The sequence below is a fragment of the Malurus melanocephalus genome, unplaced genomic scaffold (assembly GCF_030028575.1).
Source record: "Malurus melanocephalus ecotype Western Australia unplaced genomic scaffold, MMel_1.1 scaffold_901, whole genome shotgun sequence".
In the NCBI taxonomy this organism is placed as follows: domain Eukaryota; kingdom Metazoa; phylum Chordata; class Aves; order Passeriformes; family Maluridae; genus Malurus; species Malurus melanocephalus.
The window spans coordinates 145,807-162,605 of record NW_026624133.1 but is presented as its reverse complement, the minus strand read 5'-3'; the positions used below and the strand labels follow the sequence as shown (position 1 = coordinate 162,605).

The following is a 16,799-nucleotide window of genomic DNA, read 5'->3' as shown; positions in this document are numbered from 1 at the left end:
AAACGGGCGCGTTTTGGCGCCGAAATTCGGGCCCGCGCCGCGCACAAGATGGCGGCCGCGCACGCGCGGTAGCGTCCGGCGCTCCCCGGCGGCACCTAAAATGGCGGCGCCCGTGACGCAGGGTACCGAGACCCCTTTTCGCGCCGCCGGGCGCCCGGCGTCCCTCTCCGCTCGCCCGAACGGGCGCGGGCGGCTTCTCCGACCCCCCCGAGCTCGAAATCGGAGCTCGAAACCGTCCGAAACGGGCGCGTTTTGGCGCCGAAATTCGGGCTCGCGCCGCATACCGAGACCGGGTACCGAGACCCCTTTTCGCGCCGCCGGGCGCCCGGCGCCCCTCTCCGCTCGCCCGAACGGGCGCGGGCGGCTTCTCCGACCCCCCCGAGCTCGAAATCGGCGCTCGAAAACGCCCGAAAGTGGCGCGTTTTGGCGCCGAAATTCGGGCCCGCGCCGCGCACGACATGGCGGCCGCGCATGCGCGGCGCTGCGCGGGGACTCCCTGCCGGCACGCGGCGCGGCCACAGGGTGGCGCGCTACTCGGCATCAGGTCCCCTGTTGTGGTTTAGAACACTGGCCAAAAGCGAAACATCCACAACACCTGCTCACTTTGTACAGTGGTGTGTGTCCCCGCTTAGCATGCGGGCGACCGGCGTTCGATACCCTGCTGGGCCAATTCAGGAGAGTAGCTCCAGGCCCCGGAGGCAAGTGGAGGGAGGAGGGTAGAGGAGAGGCAGGCAGGGGGGTAGAGGGGAGAGGAGGGACCTCGAGAAGGAGGCTGTGTCCAGCTGGAGACCCATGGGGAGGAGAGAGAAAATGAAAGGACATTTTTTTAATTGTTATTGACTAAGAATTCTGCATATTAATATAAATTTCTTTATGGTTGTCTTTTTCCATGCCTGTGCCCTTTTTTATGGCTCCTTTCCCATGTGATTCCCTCGGCTCTGCCCAGCTCTGTTTGCAATGTGTGCTCGATCACTGCTGGGCTCTGTCTGGGATTTCCAGCACACAGGGAGGGCTCAGTGTCAACGAATTTCTATCCCAATTCGTGGCACTGGCAGTAGAGATCACCATGCACACCAGGACAGGTTCAAGTGGTCTACACTCACCCCCTCCCTGGGAATTTTGGGCCATTTTTGGGTCCCTTTGGGGAAGGGCACCCAGCGGGACCCCACTCGTTCCCCACTCACCTGCTCCTGCAGCGCAGCGGGGCTGTCCCAGGGACATTGGGGTGTCACAAATGGCATCAGAGCTCCCACAGCTCCACTCCCTCCCCAAGCCTYGGTACCTTGCTCCTGCTGTCCCTGCCCACCTCGCCCCGAACCCACGGCACCCAGCCCCACCTTCATCCTTCCCAACAGTCTTTCCAAAGCCTCGGGAATGGGCACTGGGCTGGTTCCAGAGTGCTGGACACGGGGACAACTTTAATGTTCTCGGAAACATCTGAATGCCACACGGGAAAACACAGGCTTTGATTTTGAAAAGTGGTTTTATTTCTTATTTCTCCAGAGTTCCTAGCAGAACTCCCATATTGCTGAAGGAAAACAATCCAGATYAGACAAGCTTCTCCATCAGGAGTGAAACAAACTCTTCACACTGGTTGCACCCGCCCTTTGGAGCTTCACTGCAGTCCTAAAAGTAGTGAATGACATCACAGAAACAAGCTTTAGTACCTCAAGCAATAATGAGACAAATGGCCMAAGATAAACACAAAAAAACCACGCTAGAAACCAAAAATTTGGTAACTTGATAACTTGAAGTCACAAGTAATTAGTGTAAGAATGGCTAGAATCATTAAAAGCATAGTCAAAAAATGTAAAATACGTTTGCAAAACAATCCTCAATCTCACAAAAGACCTCCTTCAGAGATCACAAAAAAGGAAAACTGTCCTAGAGACTACTGGCATACAGATTTTTCTAAATTACCTCAGCAAAAAAGCTATCAGTACCAATCAGTTTTAGTTGATACATTTTCTAAATAGCCTAAAGCCTTTCCCTATCGCACCAACAAATCAAGAGAAGCTAGCAAAATATTATTGAAAGAAATAATACCTCAATTCAGAATTCCATTGAGAACATCCTCGGATAGGAGACCCCATTTTATAGCAGACATTGTGCAAAGCTTGTCCAAAATATTAAGAATCAGATGAGATTGGCATGCTCCTTGGAAACCGCAATCCAGTGGAAAAGTTAAAAAATGAATCAAAGCCTAAAAAGACAAATGAACAAAAGCTGTCGAGAAACTTAAGTGGCCACAGGCTCTCTCTCTAGCATTACTTAGAATCAGAATTCAGCCAAGTTCCAAAGCCCATATAAGATTCTGTATAGAGGATCCTACCACACCATAACTATTCCTGGAGAAAATCATGTAGTAAGTAACCATAAATTTTAAAGTACGTAATTTCCAAGGGACTTTATTTCAGCTCCCCAGTCGGAGGATGCTGTTCACAAATAAAAGTCTTCGTGCACAGTTCCATGAAGCTTTCTTTATGCTGTTCCTTTGAAACCTTCTGTTTTTGAAGGTTTCATTCATTCAGGTTGCTTTTTCTATGGCATTTCAGCCGCATGTCTTGCATGAAGTTTCTGAAGGCTGGTTCTTCACGACTCTCCTCAGTCACTGGGGGAAAAAATGACAGTTCAGCACTACTCTACTTTTGTTACTGGCAAAAGCTAGAGTCAGGATAGTCAGAACAACATAGAATGTCTGTTGGATCTCCAACTACATTACAGGGCAAAGGAAACAAGTGATCCTAAACATCCATGGAACAGGGAAAGAATAAAGATTAAATCTGAGTGCTGTAAAAGAGAAAAAACACACTCGACTGACTTGGAAGATTACTTCAAGACCATAGTCACAGCGAAAGGGAAAGAGTCAAGGGCAGAAACTAAGGCAAAAAAGATGCTGAAACAGCTGTGCATCGATCAGGTACAGAGGTCACAGTGTGTCTTCCCAAGCCTAACAAGTTCTCTGGTTTATGTGTGTTATACACCTATTAGTTACTTAAATAGAAAATTTACAATTGAACTTTCACAAAGGTTGGAAAGTGATATCCCCAAATATTGTAGTTGGGCTTCTGATATAGATTCTGACGCATGTACTTAGGTGACTGAATGTTTGCTTGTTTTCTAGGCTGTCTTTACAGTCCATCCAGGTAATGAAACAGAGGGGATTTCCCGACTAGATGGGCAACTTTCAGGCTTCATTCTCTAACCTTCATGGTCAATGTCATCAGTGTCACTCTCCCTCTCTTCTTCATCTTCATCAAGAGTTCCTCGTGTTAGGATTAGCTCAGAGGGACCCATTGCGGAAGCATCATCAGGTCCTTGAAGGCAAAAGAAATGATGGTACATAAACCAGCTTGCTAATGGTAAGGTATAGTGAACACTGACAACTTCTATTTGCACATTAACACAGCAATTAACACCTGCTCTGAAAGGACAGAAAACCGCTTGTGGATCCCAAAGACACAGGGTAGATTTCATCTGCACATACTTCAGGTAAGGAACAGTGCAGCCAACAGCACAGCTTTCTCATATTCTAGTGTTTCACCTTTTCCAAAGTATTTCATTATCTTTAATATGTTCACTGCTTTAGCTACACAGCATGCCTGTGACTGACACAGGAAGAGCTAAGTGTGGCCAATCCCAAAGGAACTTGTGTGGTTTTGTTTGGCTCAGTTTTTGGAAGTGGGGGGGGCTAAAAAGATGGCTCCCGTGAGAAGCTTTTAGAGGTTTCTACTACATCCGGCAGAGCCAAGTGCTGTTAGATCTGAAGATGACAGAGGTGCTATTGACTAAATCTGAGCTAACTGAAGATAGTGATTACGTTTCTGTGAAACCATATTTAAGAAAAAATTAAAACAAAGGTACAGGCTACAGTAGTTTTGATGGAGGAGGAGGAGGAGGTGGTTGAGAATGTCTAAGAGACACAGACACTAAAGTCAGTGGAGAAGGAGGGGGAGGAGCTGCTCCAGGCCCTGGAGCTGGGATTTTTTTGCAGACTGTGGTGATGACTACGGTAGAGCAGGCTGTCTTTTTGCAGCCTACAGGGTCTACGGAGGGTGCAGAGATGTACCCATGGCCCACAGAAGAGGGAGGTCCCCATGCTGGAGTGGGCGGACGCCTCGAAGGGAGTTGTGTCCGGCACAAGACTCGCAAAGAGAGGGGCTTTGCTTTTGAGATAAAACAGCCTGGCCTCRGGACTGCACCCAGTGGACGAGGGACCCCATGGTGCAGCAGTTTTGGGACGACTGTCTGCCCATGGGGGGACTCACGCAGCAGCAGATGTGTGTGGACTGCCGCTCGTGAAATTAAAACCACACCGGAGAGGTTCACCGAGAACTATCTCCAGTGGGAGGGACCCCACAGCGACGTAAAGGAAGGACTTCTCTCCCTCAGCAGCCGCAGGTGATCCGCTGATGAACTGAGCAACCCCACACCTGGCTCCTCGCGCCCCTGCTTTGCATTGATGGTGAGAAGCGGGGAGGGAGTGGGGAGAAGATCAGTGTCTTTGAGGTTTTTATTTTATTTCTCATTCTCCTCCTCTGACTTTGTTAGTAATAAATTCATTTCGTAATTTAAGGAGAGCCTGTTTTGTCCATCAAGCATTTCCTCCCTATTTCTTATCTCAAATCATAAACCCTTTTATTAGATTTTTTCTTCCTTCGCACTTCTCTGCCCAATAATAGTAAGAAAGAGCGAGTGAGCAAGTGTTGGGAGTGCCTGACTTTCGGCCAGCTTTCCAAACCATGACAGAACTGAAACCCCGCTCCTCTAACATGGAGCTGCCTTCACACTTTTACTGTGATGACAGAACTGTATGACTTTGCAAAGCAAACTCTTCAGAAAACTTCTGCAGTGAACTTAAATCTTCCTGGTGAGGTACCTGCCAGTGTGCTGCCCTGCACACACACGCTGCCCATGTCCTTCCACAAGTGGTCTAGCTGCTCTCTCTTTTGTTTCTCTTGAGCTTCCTCCTGTAGATAGTTACATGTGAATTCTGAGAACATTTAGAACATCGGTAAGAAAGTAATCTCACCCAAAACCAGTGGCCTGTCCCCCAGCCACAGTGCAAAAGTCACTAAGTGGGTCTTACATTACAATTAAGGTTACACAGAACTTTTGACCAAACATGGACCTCCAGCAGGTGGACTTCTAGAACATTTTCAGCAGCATCAGGAAGCCAAACTCAGTGGAGCTGTGCCTGCAGAGAACTGTCCTTTGGACAGATGGGACTCAAGGTGAGCAGCACTACTGATTTTGGCACTGCAAATCGGTCTCTATTACTAAGTCAAACCAGTATGCTTCGATGGTATAGGAAGATACACGGATAGCCTCAACAAATCATTGCAGAACTTATTTTCAAAAACTCTTTATCCTTCTGAATGGAAGATAACAAAATTATTACCCAACTCAAATACTAGCACTAAAGCAGTGAACAATGTGTTCTACAGAACATCCTTATTCTTGTAGAGGTATGCTCCACCACATCCAGGAAAAAAAGGCAGATAGTAGACTCCTTCAGGACAGGAGTTTTCCCACACCGAGTATGATTAGTAAATGCAACGTTAGACCCTCTCAGCATAAAGCCAATTGTGCGCACGAAAGCGACCTCGAGATACGTTATCCAAGTGTACGACGGCTAARTACGCTTACCAATGTTTTTCTCAGGCGCTCATACTCTGGACGGTACTCTCTGAAAAGACAAACAGATTTCATTAGGTCTGAACCAACGCATGATCGATAATAAATAAAGGTCATCTCAGAGGCTTCCTTCTAACCCCCAAAAAAGTCTCCTCTAGGCTTTCATGTTTGAGAGACATTTCAGAAGGACTAACAGTACTTTCTATCCAGATCTGGATTCTGAAACGAACGGATGCAAAATAAGTGAGCGTTCTTCATTGAAACGGCAATAAATCAAACCTCGATCATTTTAGGGAATTAGAAAAAAACCTAGTTCACATCTTTGATGGCACAGATAGCCTTTACTTTTTCCTTGAGCAGCTAACACAAATAATCACTTCCCAATAAGCTCCTTTTCACTGCCGCTTTTTATGCTGATGCTTAAAGTTTATTGAAAACCTTAAACTACCTTGTCTAAGCAAAATGTACAGTCCTTCAAATCAAATGAGTTACAAATCAATACCTTCAGGACGTGTTTACAGGGTTAACTCCTTAATTATCCCCTTACCTCTCATATTCATCTACAGCGTTAGAAAGCTGGATAAAAAACTCATCCAGTCCTGTGCCGAGCACTGCAGAAACACCAACCACCTGCAAAAGAAACCACACACCGGAGCTGGAGAGTAACTGAACTCTTTCGTTTTCTAATAAAAACCAAATAACTGCTACTCTAAACCTAACGATAGCCATTTAATCAGCATAGTGGCATAGAAATGTGCAGTAACTCTTCTGCTTCTAATCCATCCCGCTTTAAAACTCTTTCTCCACTCACCGTTCGTGTTTGTTACCTCTGTGTTTTGGTTTTCGCCAGTTTTCTGTTTGGCGGGTCGTTGAGGTATTTTGGGGGGAGGTGTTTCTTTGGGGAAGGGGGCTTGTTTGTTTTTAACAAGATGGGACAGTTCACGAGAAAGTCAAGCTGTTTACTTGCTTACTGTTAATAATTCAATCTGCACCTATGGTTATAAGTAGCTACTATGTATCAGTGTACTAGAATTAGAGAGCAAAATAGACAAGAACGGACCTTTTGGCTTTGAAATTATGTCTTACACTTTGTATTTAGCCAAAGCGCATTTTAAAAAGTCCCCAGTCCCCAATCCCGAAACAGCAAGAGGTGAAATAGATCAGTTACTGTGGCAGCACATACAAATGCCCATCTCCTTCCTAATTTGAACTTGTCTAACTTCTGGCCATTTCTTCTGCTTGTATTAAATCAATTACCTAACAATACKTTTCTTTAAGACTATTACCAGCCAGAATCATTCATCCCCTAATGAAAAGTCTTCCTCTTTTCAGTTTCAACTATTCACTTTCAAAAGGAAGACTCTTTTCAATACAGCCCTGCACTTCATGATTAATACAGTAAACATGAAACATTAAATTTAATCAAACTAAATGAAATTAATTTAGACATTAAAATATGCTGACATGTATTAATATTTTTACTTTCCCTGCCCTTAAGTACAAGCTGCCGTCTATGCAGATGTTATGCTAGAATGTTCTTCATATGACCTGCTCTCCGGTCCAGTGCTGTGATGGCTCTGACATGCAGAGAAATATGACATAATTAACAAATAAGGAAGGAACAAGAAGTACTCTAGTTCTGTATATGGCACCACTACAATCCTTCTGAAATTCTGTATATTGTTCCACATAGAACAGTTACAAGATTTTTGTTTTGGCTACATTATCAATATCTATCTGCATGGAATCACTTATTTTTGTTTTCTTTCTTATAATACCCATAAAACCAAGAAGGCTTGTTTTTTGTTTAGTAAAAGCTGATGACAAACACAGCTGAAAACTTTAGCACAGACTATGGGATCACTGAGAGCCTCCAATACATAGGGTTTCCTGAGTAACTGCGTTATTTTGACCTCTCAAAACCTGGTTAAGTGGGGGAAAAAATTCAACGTCTTCTTGCCCAAGCACATGTAAGAGTGGGTGAGGGGGATGAGGGTGTTTGTTGAGGTTTGAGACTTTCTGTTCTTCCTGTGTACGAAATTGCCCGACTGTACTAGATACTTTCTGAACAAAGAAAATTACCTCAGACGGGAAACGCTGCAACAAAGAATGCTGCCTCATGCCAGCCTATCTTAGCTTTCTTCTCACAATTAATCACAATTCAGTATTAAATTATTCAGGGTCCCACTCATCGTGACAAGTTACTGAAGTTACTCTCTGTTCAGATCGGCAAATCAACAGATTACAGTTCAAAAGGGCATCAAAAAGATCCTTTGCAGAAGGACAGAGTGGTTTGGGTTGGACAGTATCTCTGGAGATCATCTAGTCCAACTTCCCTGCTCTAAAAGCAGAATTAACTAGAACAGGTTGCTCACAATTTTGTCTGTCTCCAAGGATGGAGACTTCAATTTCTCTGGACCATCTGTTCCAGTGCTCTATCAGTAAAAATGAATTTTTTTACCCCTTCTGTTTAAACATCGTTACCTGCATTTCACTTTGTGTCTATTGCCTCTTTTCCTTTCCCTAGGCACCAATGAACACAGCCTGCCATTTGCCTTCCTTAGACTCTACTCCCATCCCACATCGAAAATACTCTTATTGAGCTTTCTCTTCCCCACGTTTTTATGAGAGGTAATAAACAAAAAGAAGATCCTTACCTTCAGTGAACTGTAAAATTCATCCAACACTAAACTCATGGAACGAGTCAGGTTACTGACATAGGAGGTCTCTTGATTCAGGGCATCCTGAAAAGTCTCAAAGTCCTGCATCCATTCCACTGCGAATCTGTGGTCTATTATGTCAGTCTGGAAGGAGAGGGGAAAATATTCAAAAGTAATACTTTTAGCAGTGGGCTGTTAAGTGGACAAATAAAAAAAGTCCACATTAAACTTATTTTCAAAACGTTCATCTTTTCAAAATACTCAGCCCTGGTGTGAAGTTTTGCAAGTTCTGTTTTTGTTAGACTGACTACGTGAAATACCTGAAGAGAAGACAAATAACTGCCAGGCTTAAGAAAGCAACAGCTGTTTAAGAAAACTATCACAGGTCTAAAGCCTTCTGTGATTTACTGGCAAGCAGCATTCAAAATCGCATACTGTATAATAAATATTAAGGTGGAAATGGCAGATCGTATGATTGAGGCCAGACAAGAACAGCCCTCGCTCTAGATCCCAAGCTGTCCCGCTTACTCGGGGGCCGGGAGGAGCGAGTGCCACTTCCACGCTGGRTAACAGCCTACGGGGGTACCAGAGGGTAACACCCCTCTCTAAAAGTGAGCTGTGTTCTGACCCAAAGAAGTGATAATCCAAACTCAGTGCAAGACAAACAGGTGAGAGGGTTCCATAATTTTACATGGATTTATATGCAAACAGTCTAAAGAATTTCATAAACATCTTACTACATGCATATCCACTCTGAGCACAATATGAGTTGCCTAAAACTCTCATATATTTCACTTCCCTGCACCAATGGGAAGGAGAAAGATGAAATATTGCCTACTGTTACTCAAGAGATTTGAGACAGAACTGAATTCACCAAGGGGCAAAGCCTGAGTACTTAGAATTCTATAAATAAAATTAAATCACTTCTACAAATTACTTTTTTTTTCTCTGCAAATCTTACAATTCTAAAATGTTTGTCACTACAAATGCATCGGTTCCCTGGGGACTCTTACATTCTTATCAAGAGTCTGTTTTTAAAAATTAAATGCAATTAAATTTTGTTAAACATTCTTCAATGCTGTTGCCTTTACCTTTTAGCAAAGGCAAACATGAGATCAAAATGAGGTTTAAAGTTAGGAATTTGGATACCAGATTAAAGACCTCTTTTAGATTTGGTTGTCCGTCCGCAGCTCCCTCCCAGTCTTCTTTTCTAGAAAAACCTATTATTGTGCTACAAAAAAAAAGACACCACCAGAAAGAAGCTAAACAGAACAATGTCCCACTAGAAAATGGAAACCAGAGCTTTAACTTACTTTGTTCATKACTACAATGAAAGGTAATTTTGTCTTGTACAGGATACTGGGGGGAGAAAGAACACACAAAATAAAAGTTTAAAATTAATTTGAAACTCACTAGAATAGGAAGCATAAGGGAGACATAGAAAGGTAAGCATAAAGCAGACAGGACTTGTGTGAGACTGAATACGTTTGACGTCAAAAGATAATTATTTTCCYCTGCACCAATCAGAATGTAATTTTCACCCAGGTTCTGCTTATAACTGTTGAATGAAATATGCACCCCCAAGAGATAAGCGCACATTTGTGAGATAAAAAGTCCTAGACTCGTGCATCTGATTTTGATTACCATTTTCTATAACTCTCAGATCCCAGTTTTTAACTCTCTTTGCATTATGCATTTGACTCAGACCTCAGGTTATTTGTGAACTGAGCAATGAATTTAAATAACAGAGAACATCTGTAAAGAAAAACTACCTTGACACAAGAACCCACACATTCATTTCACTGTATGTATACTATCAGTTTTGCYCAAACTAATGTCAGAAAATGCAGTATGCAATAAGACACATTTTGCACAGTGTTACAGTGATATGGTTCCTGACCTTGGTACAAGGATTGAGAGAGTTTTTGAAAACCTTTTACCAACACTGACCACGAACTATGACAGGTCTAGCTATGCTGATCATTCCATAGGTATTTAGTTCCTGATTTAACATGAAAGAAAACAGATAAATTTATGCACGAGAAAGAATAGAACAAATCAAGAACTCCTTGCTATGCTGAACTCCAAACAAATCTTGAAGAATGTCTTAAAAGTATCAGTAGCATTACAAAATAGGACAAAAAACTACATGTTTACAAGAAGGAGCTCAAACTAGGCTACTGTGATACATCTTAGAAAAATGGGTTTATAAGTAATAGGCAATGTTAAAGCTAAGGTAACCAACATTCATCACACCGAGGTCTCACAGATAATTTAATGCTTTCGGTGAGAGTTTTGAGCCAATGACCTCCAGATGTCCATTGGCACCTAAATTATTCTGCTTTTTCAATTAGAAAACTACTAAGAATAACCAAGCCAGTAGATTAGGTGGACGTGAGGCATCCAAGGCAAAACTAACCACATCCTGGGCTGCATCGAAAGCACATGGGAAGCAGGGCAAGGAAGGTGATTCTCCTTTTTACACTGCTCTCATGTTATCCCACCTGGAGCACCGCACCCAGCTCTGGGAACCGCAGTACAGGAAAGACATGGGCCTGTAAAGTGGGCCCAGAGGAGCCAATGTAAACCATCAGAAGCCTGAAAGGACTCTCCTATGGAGACAGGCCAGAGAGTTGGAATTGTTCAGCCCGGAGAAGGCTCCAGGGAAGTTTTATTGCAGTTTCTCAGAATACAAAGAGGTTTATAAGAACAATGGTCCAGTGGAAGGTATCTCTGCCCATGCACAAGAGTGTGGACTAGATGGCCTTTAAAGGCCCCTTTAAACTCAAACCGTTCTATGACTCCCCTCCAAAATAACTATCAAAGAGACACGGCAATTGAAGCAGATGGGCTGCATTTCCAGCTTTTCTTACCTACAGGCATATAGCATGTTGGACATAAAAGTGATAGGGTTAGTACTGCGAGAGGTATCCATCACATAGACAACAACCGAAGGGAAAGAGGAAGCCTGGGAACACAAAGTAAAAGACAGTTTAATTAGAAGCACACTGCTCAACAGCCAGGTCATTCACGCAGCTTCACTGTGCAATCATGTCAAAAGCACTTACCAAGGCCTCGGTTATGATGGTTCCTGATGCTGACCAGGTAAATACCTCAATTTGCCCTGGTGTGTCAATAATGACATACCTGGTAAGAAGTCACCCCCAAATAACAATAAAGGAAAATTAGTTAGGCACAAGGTCCTGTTCTAACTAGATCATTACCACCATACAACAGCAAATGACATGCTTATTCTATAACAAATGAGAAAAGCTTCACCCAAACAGTGATGAGATTTATGGGAATGCCTGAAAACTTCCTCTGTGAATGTTGTAACTAAGAAGCACGTATTCTCATGAGTTGAAGGCATCAATTTGACAGACAGTTAGTCATGCAAAATCTCCAGAAGAAGAATTAGCTGCTGCCTGTTTGAACAGTATGTGAGAAAAAGTGATAGTCTAATGGAAGACAAGAAAAGCAGAACCATAATCAGCAGACTTTTTTTGATGTATACAAAGAAAATCTAGTTATCTGTTCTATACCCTTTTCCACATAAAATTTATATCAAGGCTGAAAAAAACAATGGAAAACATGCAAAGCATCTTTTTAGAATTTCACGATTTTCCCACAATGATCCCAGAAAAGTAGAACTCACTAGAAGGTACTCACTTGGATGCATTTTTTCTTTTTTCAATAAACTTCATCACCTGATTGAAAAAGCAGGAGTATCTTTTGTATTTAACCTCAGAACAGGAAACTTCCATCTTCATTTCACAGCAGTAACTACATTAACTTGCAGGTATTTATGAAAAAGTTGAAATCTTTACACTTTTCAGAGTGTGAAAATGCCCTACTAAGGAAGGGTGAAAAATGCTCAGACCCTGCATAGGTCAAAGACAACCTTGACTTTCTGTGTGTTCTAGCACCTGGCTGAAGAAATGCAGTTGTTCCCTGCCTTTTTATTAAGAGATTGTCTCGATATCTGACATCAGTCCCCACCCCAAAGCTGATATAGTGTGATGATTTAGGAGGGTTGTCAATTATCAAATAACCCCAGGAAAATTTAATCGGTTTCCTTACTTCAAAACCAGAGCATTCACATGAAAGATTTTACAGTAAACATGGGGAAACAACAATCCTACCCAAAGACTGAAGAACGCTCCATACATGTGGCTTCTAAATTTTACTTTAAAAAAGCTGAAAAACTGAAAGCTTTCATATGAAAGCTAATGTGCTCTGACTGCATTGTAAAATACAGGATTCTGTATGGAGAATAACTCCCCAGAAATATTATAAGGCTAAGCAAATGCAGTGCCCTCTGAGACTCCAGGTACACAAACCCCCCCCAGTCTCCCAACACAGCATCACGGGAACAGCACATAGGAACAACCTTGTACCTGGTCAAATCTTGTAGCAAAGAGATTGAGAGAGGTCACTATTCCACCGTTTGGGCCCAGCCCATATCTGATGCTTCATTGAGGAAAGCAGACGGTTAGTTCTGCAGACCCCAGAAATCTTCTTTGTCAACTCTGACAACAGATGCACACTGTATACTTTCTTTAAAGTAGAGAAATAACCCTAATACACAATTAACTCTTCTAAGTCATTCAGCATTGTAACGAAGTGTCTCTCTCTTACACAAAAACCTATGATTGACGGAGGAAGAGAGGCTAAACGGCTTCCCCTTGCCATGTCTGCTTTAACTGCGCAAGAAACACCTTTGACTCATAACATGTCTTYTCCATCGCTGTTCTCAATATCCAAATGTCTGGGCTGGACATTCTCCTCAGGCCATTCTTAACAAGACATAGAAACTCCGGTAATGGCTAACAGACGCAGTGGAGCAAATAATGCACCTATGTATTAACTTGAAACTTCTAGTCAGGATGTTTTGCTGGTAACCCCAAATCAAAAAAGAGCCAAAATTGAGAATCCTATCCCCACCACCTTTATTTACTCTAAAATACTAAGAGTCATGCTTACACGTCAAAACCAAACACAGTATCGTCTCCATCTGAACAAGCTACTAAGCAGGAGACCGAGGAACTCCACAGCCCTCTGGAAGTGCAGCCACTTTAGCGTAACATTACCGCACTACAGTCATCAATACTCTATATGCAAGAGCAAACACTTCGGCATCTTTGAGATTCAGAGAGGCAACAGTGCTTTGACTATGGTTAAACGGCGAAATCGTTTTCTCCATCTACTACAAGCAAATAAGAACTTCCATATTTGTTTATGACAAATAAAATTAGACTAGTTAAAACAGGGAGGAAAGGCTGCTGACCTTCACAAAACAAAAAAAAAAAAGGAGAAACTAGTTCTTTGAAAGAACTAAAAGAAAAAAAAAACAAAAAACTACGTGGGCAGTGTCCCTATTCCTTGTAAGAACTTACTGTTAGGCAGAATCATTTTTAGCACGGGAGAAAATTACCTAAGGAGTATCAAGTCTTGTAGAACACACATTCCTAACATCACATGCAAGAAATACACAGTCAAAACCTTTTGATATTCATGCAACACTCTGCATTACTGCAATCCCCCTGCCTCTTACTCTTTAATCACAGTGTGCACGTGACAAATTATCTTCAAAAACTTGACATTTCAAKCAGTATTATTCAGACAAAAAAAGGATACTGTTTCATTACTTCTTTGTACTTCACAGTGTCCCTGATATCTAAGGGAGAAAGACATATCAACAGTTTTCCAACCTTCAACTGGTCACCATCAACTAACAAAGCATCTGCATTACTAGAGATCAAGCACTGGAACAGATATTCCAATTATTCCTCTGACATCAGTGAAACAACTTGCATACCCACACCATCTTTCTTATCTTTCGGAGAGGCTGGCTGGCATACTTCATAGAGTGCAAGAGATAGGACTGTCATAAAACTAGGGATTGTTATGCTCTTTGGAATAGCTAAACATAAGATCTATTCTTCTATTGCTAAGATATTTTCTCTGACATTCGTGTCTTGAAAAGTGCTTTAAATTTGTTTGTTGGTAGCACATGTGGATGTAGGGAATCAGATCAACTCTGCTAATACTTTCATCACTGACAAAGAAAAAGCCTAAACGCATCGGAAGAATGGCTTTGGTTCTAAAAATACCCATATTCACGACTGTTTGGAGAAAGGAGTTACAACGAAAAAAAACATCTTCCAGGTCCTTCTTGTACTAGAACTTCGACTCTGTCAACGGAATACAAGCAGTCCAGCTGAACAGCTCACGCACCCGCCCCCGCTTCCGCGGAACGCATGAGAAGCACGCTGCGCCGACCGGTTCTGTCTCTGTTTGTGGCCCTACGCATTTGCTCTCTTCCGGCGGACTCCAGGCCGCTCCTCCGGCCATGGCCCACCCGCCTCGCAGAGCGCAGCACTCACCGATGTTGGCGGGGAAAGGCAGGTTGTGCACGGCAGGGTCCAGGTTGATCACGTACGGAGGACAGCGCTGCCCGTGCAGGTGGGCGGCCAGGCGCTGCGGGGACACGGGCAGGAGTCAGGCCCCGCTGGGCACGGGGGTAGGCACGGGGGCAGCCGGCGACTCCCCATGCCCTTCGCGACTCCCGCGGCCCCCCGAGGCCCCGGCACCCCTCTACCTGCACGAAGGTGGTTTTCCCGGAGCCGGCCATGCCCAGCACCAGAACACACACCGGCGGCGCCGCCGCCGCAGCTCCCACCGCCGCTGCCATCTTCCCAGAGCCCGCTTGTTCTTCCGGGGCGGAGGGGGGGCCGCGGCCCCGACGTGATGTGCGCTGTCCCGGCTGTGGCCCCGCTGCCGCCCGGGACGCACCGCGGGACCGCGCGGCTTCCGGGCGCTGCACGGCCCGGCGGGGCCCGGGGCGGGTCACAACACCCCGGCAGGGCTCGGGACGGCCGCGCCGCCAGGGCCAGCCGGAAGCGGCGGGCGGGACCGCGCGGGCGGGCGCGGCGCTGACGTGGCGGCGGCACCGGGACCATGCGGGGGGGCGGCGGTTCGGTGAGTGCCCGCGGTCCTTCCACCGGTGCTGCTGGCGGCTGCCCCGGGGAGCGCGGCTGAGCCGCAGGTTACTGCGAAATGGGCTCCGACGTCGGAATCGCGGGAACAGGCCGGCTTCCCCGGCACCGCCGGCGGGGCTGTGCGGCCCGGCCCGGCGCGGGCAGCGGCCCTGAACGGGCGGCGAGCGGGACGCGCTCCGAGTTGCTGGGGAGCTGCGGCGGGAGCGGCCCCTTTCCGCCCGAAGGCCGGGCCGTCCCCCGGGACCTCGGGCCGGGCCGAGACCCGGAGTCGGGCGCTGCTGGGCCGGCGATGCGCTTTGTCCGAAAGGCATTCGTTGCAAGGGAACGTAGTTCGTGGAGCGTGCGGGTAGGAACGGGAGGGGGCTGAAACAGAGAGTTCCCCGAAGGATACTTAGCCCTCCCGGGCCTCGCGGAGACAGTCGGGGCCCGCAGGTTGCGCGGTGTCCCCCCTAGCACCTCGTCGCCTCTAGTTTCTGAATCAGCTTACTCACCTCGGGGAGTTTCTACGGTGCTGGCTGGATGCTGTAGAGCACCCCGTCTCCAGCAGCAGCYGTGTTCCAGCGCACCGGAATGCCCCACAGTCCGTGGGCTGACAGAATTGACCAGTCTCCATATTTTCAAGCTCTGGATTGCTGTTTCGCTTTTTTTCGCCCATGCAAGGAAGGCCACTTTTTTGTTTTCCTTGTGTCCAGCCATTGGGCATTCATTTGATCTCTATTCCTTTCGTGGGAGGTAAATTGTATAAATGAAAAGACATGCAGAACTTAAACACCAGTTTCTGCAGATGTTTCCTTCATAGCTGCTGTTATCAACTTGTCAGGAAAGCCTGATGGATCATCTGCACTCTCTTTTTTTACTGCAGATTCTTAACTGCCACCGGAGTTCTTCATACTAATCGTCACTCTCATGCAATAATTTTTTTGTGATAAAAACCCTATGAATCTTAAAATGTGTGCCATGTATGTTGGTCATTTCGGTTCTTCTAATGGTGGATGAATCCAGCAAATTGCAGCAGACTCTGCCTGCCCGTGTATTCATTTTTATCATTGTAACTTCGTAGCCCTGATTTTTTTCTGACTCCTGCTCAGTGAGGTTTTTCTGTGTTTTTGATGTGGGGATTTTCCAGACAGTGCAGTTGACACTACTGTTTGGGTGCAAATAATACAAACATCCAATTGACTTTACTTCCAAAGGATACGAGATTCGGTTGTGAGGTCCKTGATCAATCGGTTGAGAATTTATCTCATGCTGCTTCTCTAACGTTTCCATGGGGATGCTCTGGGGCTGGAGGCCCAAAGAGAGCCTGACACTCCATAGGCACAGTTTACCCATTCATGTATTGGTATCAGGGCCTGCTGCTGAACTTCTTAACTGGTGGCTGAGCTGTCTCTCACCAGTGATAATGTGCCTCACATTTTTCTTTATGGACAGGCAATTTAGCCATCATTTCTTTTTTCTTCTGTTTTTTGTTTTGTATGCGATTTCATTTGGTCGGTTGGTT

General features: G+C 45.0%; 2 protein-coding genes across 4 annotated transcripts in view; one reads left to right on the top strand and one right to left on the bottom strand.

Annotated features, from left to right (window-relative positions):
- Positions 1-1,470: 1,470 nt before the first annotated feature.
- Positions 1,471-15,096, bottom strand: GPN1 (GPN-loop GTPase 1). 2 transcript variants are annotated; one of them, XM_057386038.1, is made up of 15 exons: positions 14,899-15,096; positions 14,684-14,777; positions 13,935-13,974; positions 12,695-12,761; positions 11,967-12,004; positions 11,366-11,444; positions 11,171-11,265; positions 9,611-9,656; positions 8,295-8,441; positions 6,185-6,267; positions 5,650-5,689; positions 4,880-4,970; positions 3,207-3,317; positions 2,047-2,611; positions 1,471-1,626 (listed from the first exon to the last, which is right to left on the bottom strand). In XM_057386038.1, the coding sequence occupies exons 1-14, from the start codon at positions 14,989-14,991 to the stop codon at positions 2,520-2,522; spliced, it is 1,116 nt and encodes a 371-aa protein (XP_057242021.1). In that variant the 5' UTR covers positions 14,992-15,096; the 3' UTR covers positions 1,471-1,626; positions 2,047-2,519. The 2 variants fall into 2 exon arrangements, with proteins under 2 accessions (XP_057242021.1, XP_057242022.1); XM_057386039.1 differs by lacking the exons at positions 12,695-12,761; positions 13,935-13,974; positions 14,899-15,096 and having other exon boundaries at positions 14,684-14,709.
- Positions 15,097-15,152: 56 nt separating this feature from the next.
- The window catches only part of ZNF512 (zinc finger protein 512), a 20,508-nt gene continuing 18,861 nt past the window's right edge, over positions 15,153-16,799 (top strand). Inside the window, exon 1 of one of the 2 annotated variants that reach the window (XM_057386037.1) lies at positions 15,153-15,278. In XM_057386037.1, coding sequence (XP_057242020.1) covers positions 15,258-15,278 — 21 coding nt within the window. In that variant the 5' untranslated portion in view covers positions 15,153-15,257. Of the gene's footprint in view, positions 15,279-15,369; positions 15,645-16,799 lie in introns of those variants that run through there. The other variant, XM_057386036.1, reaches the window with a different exon arrangement.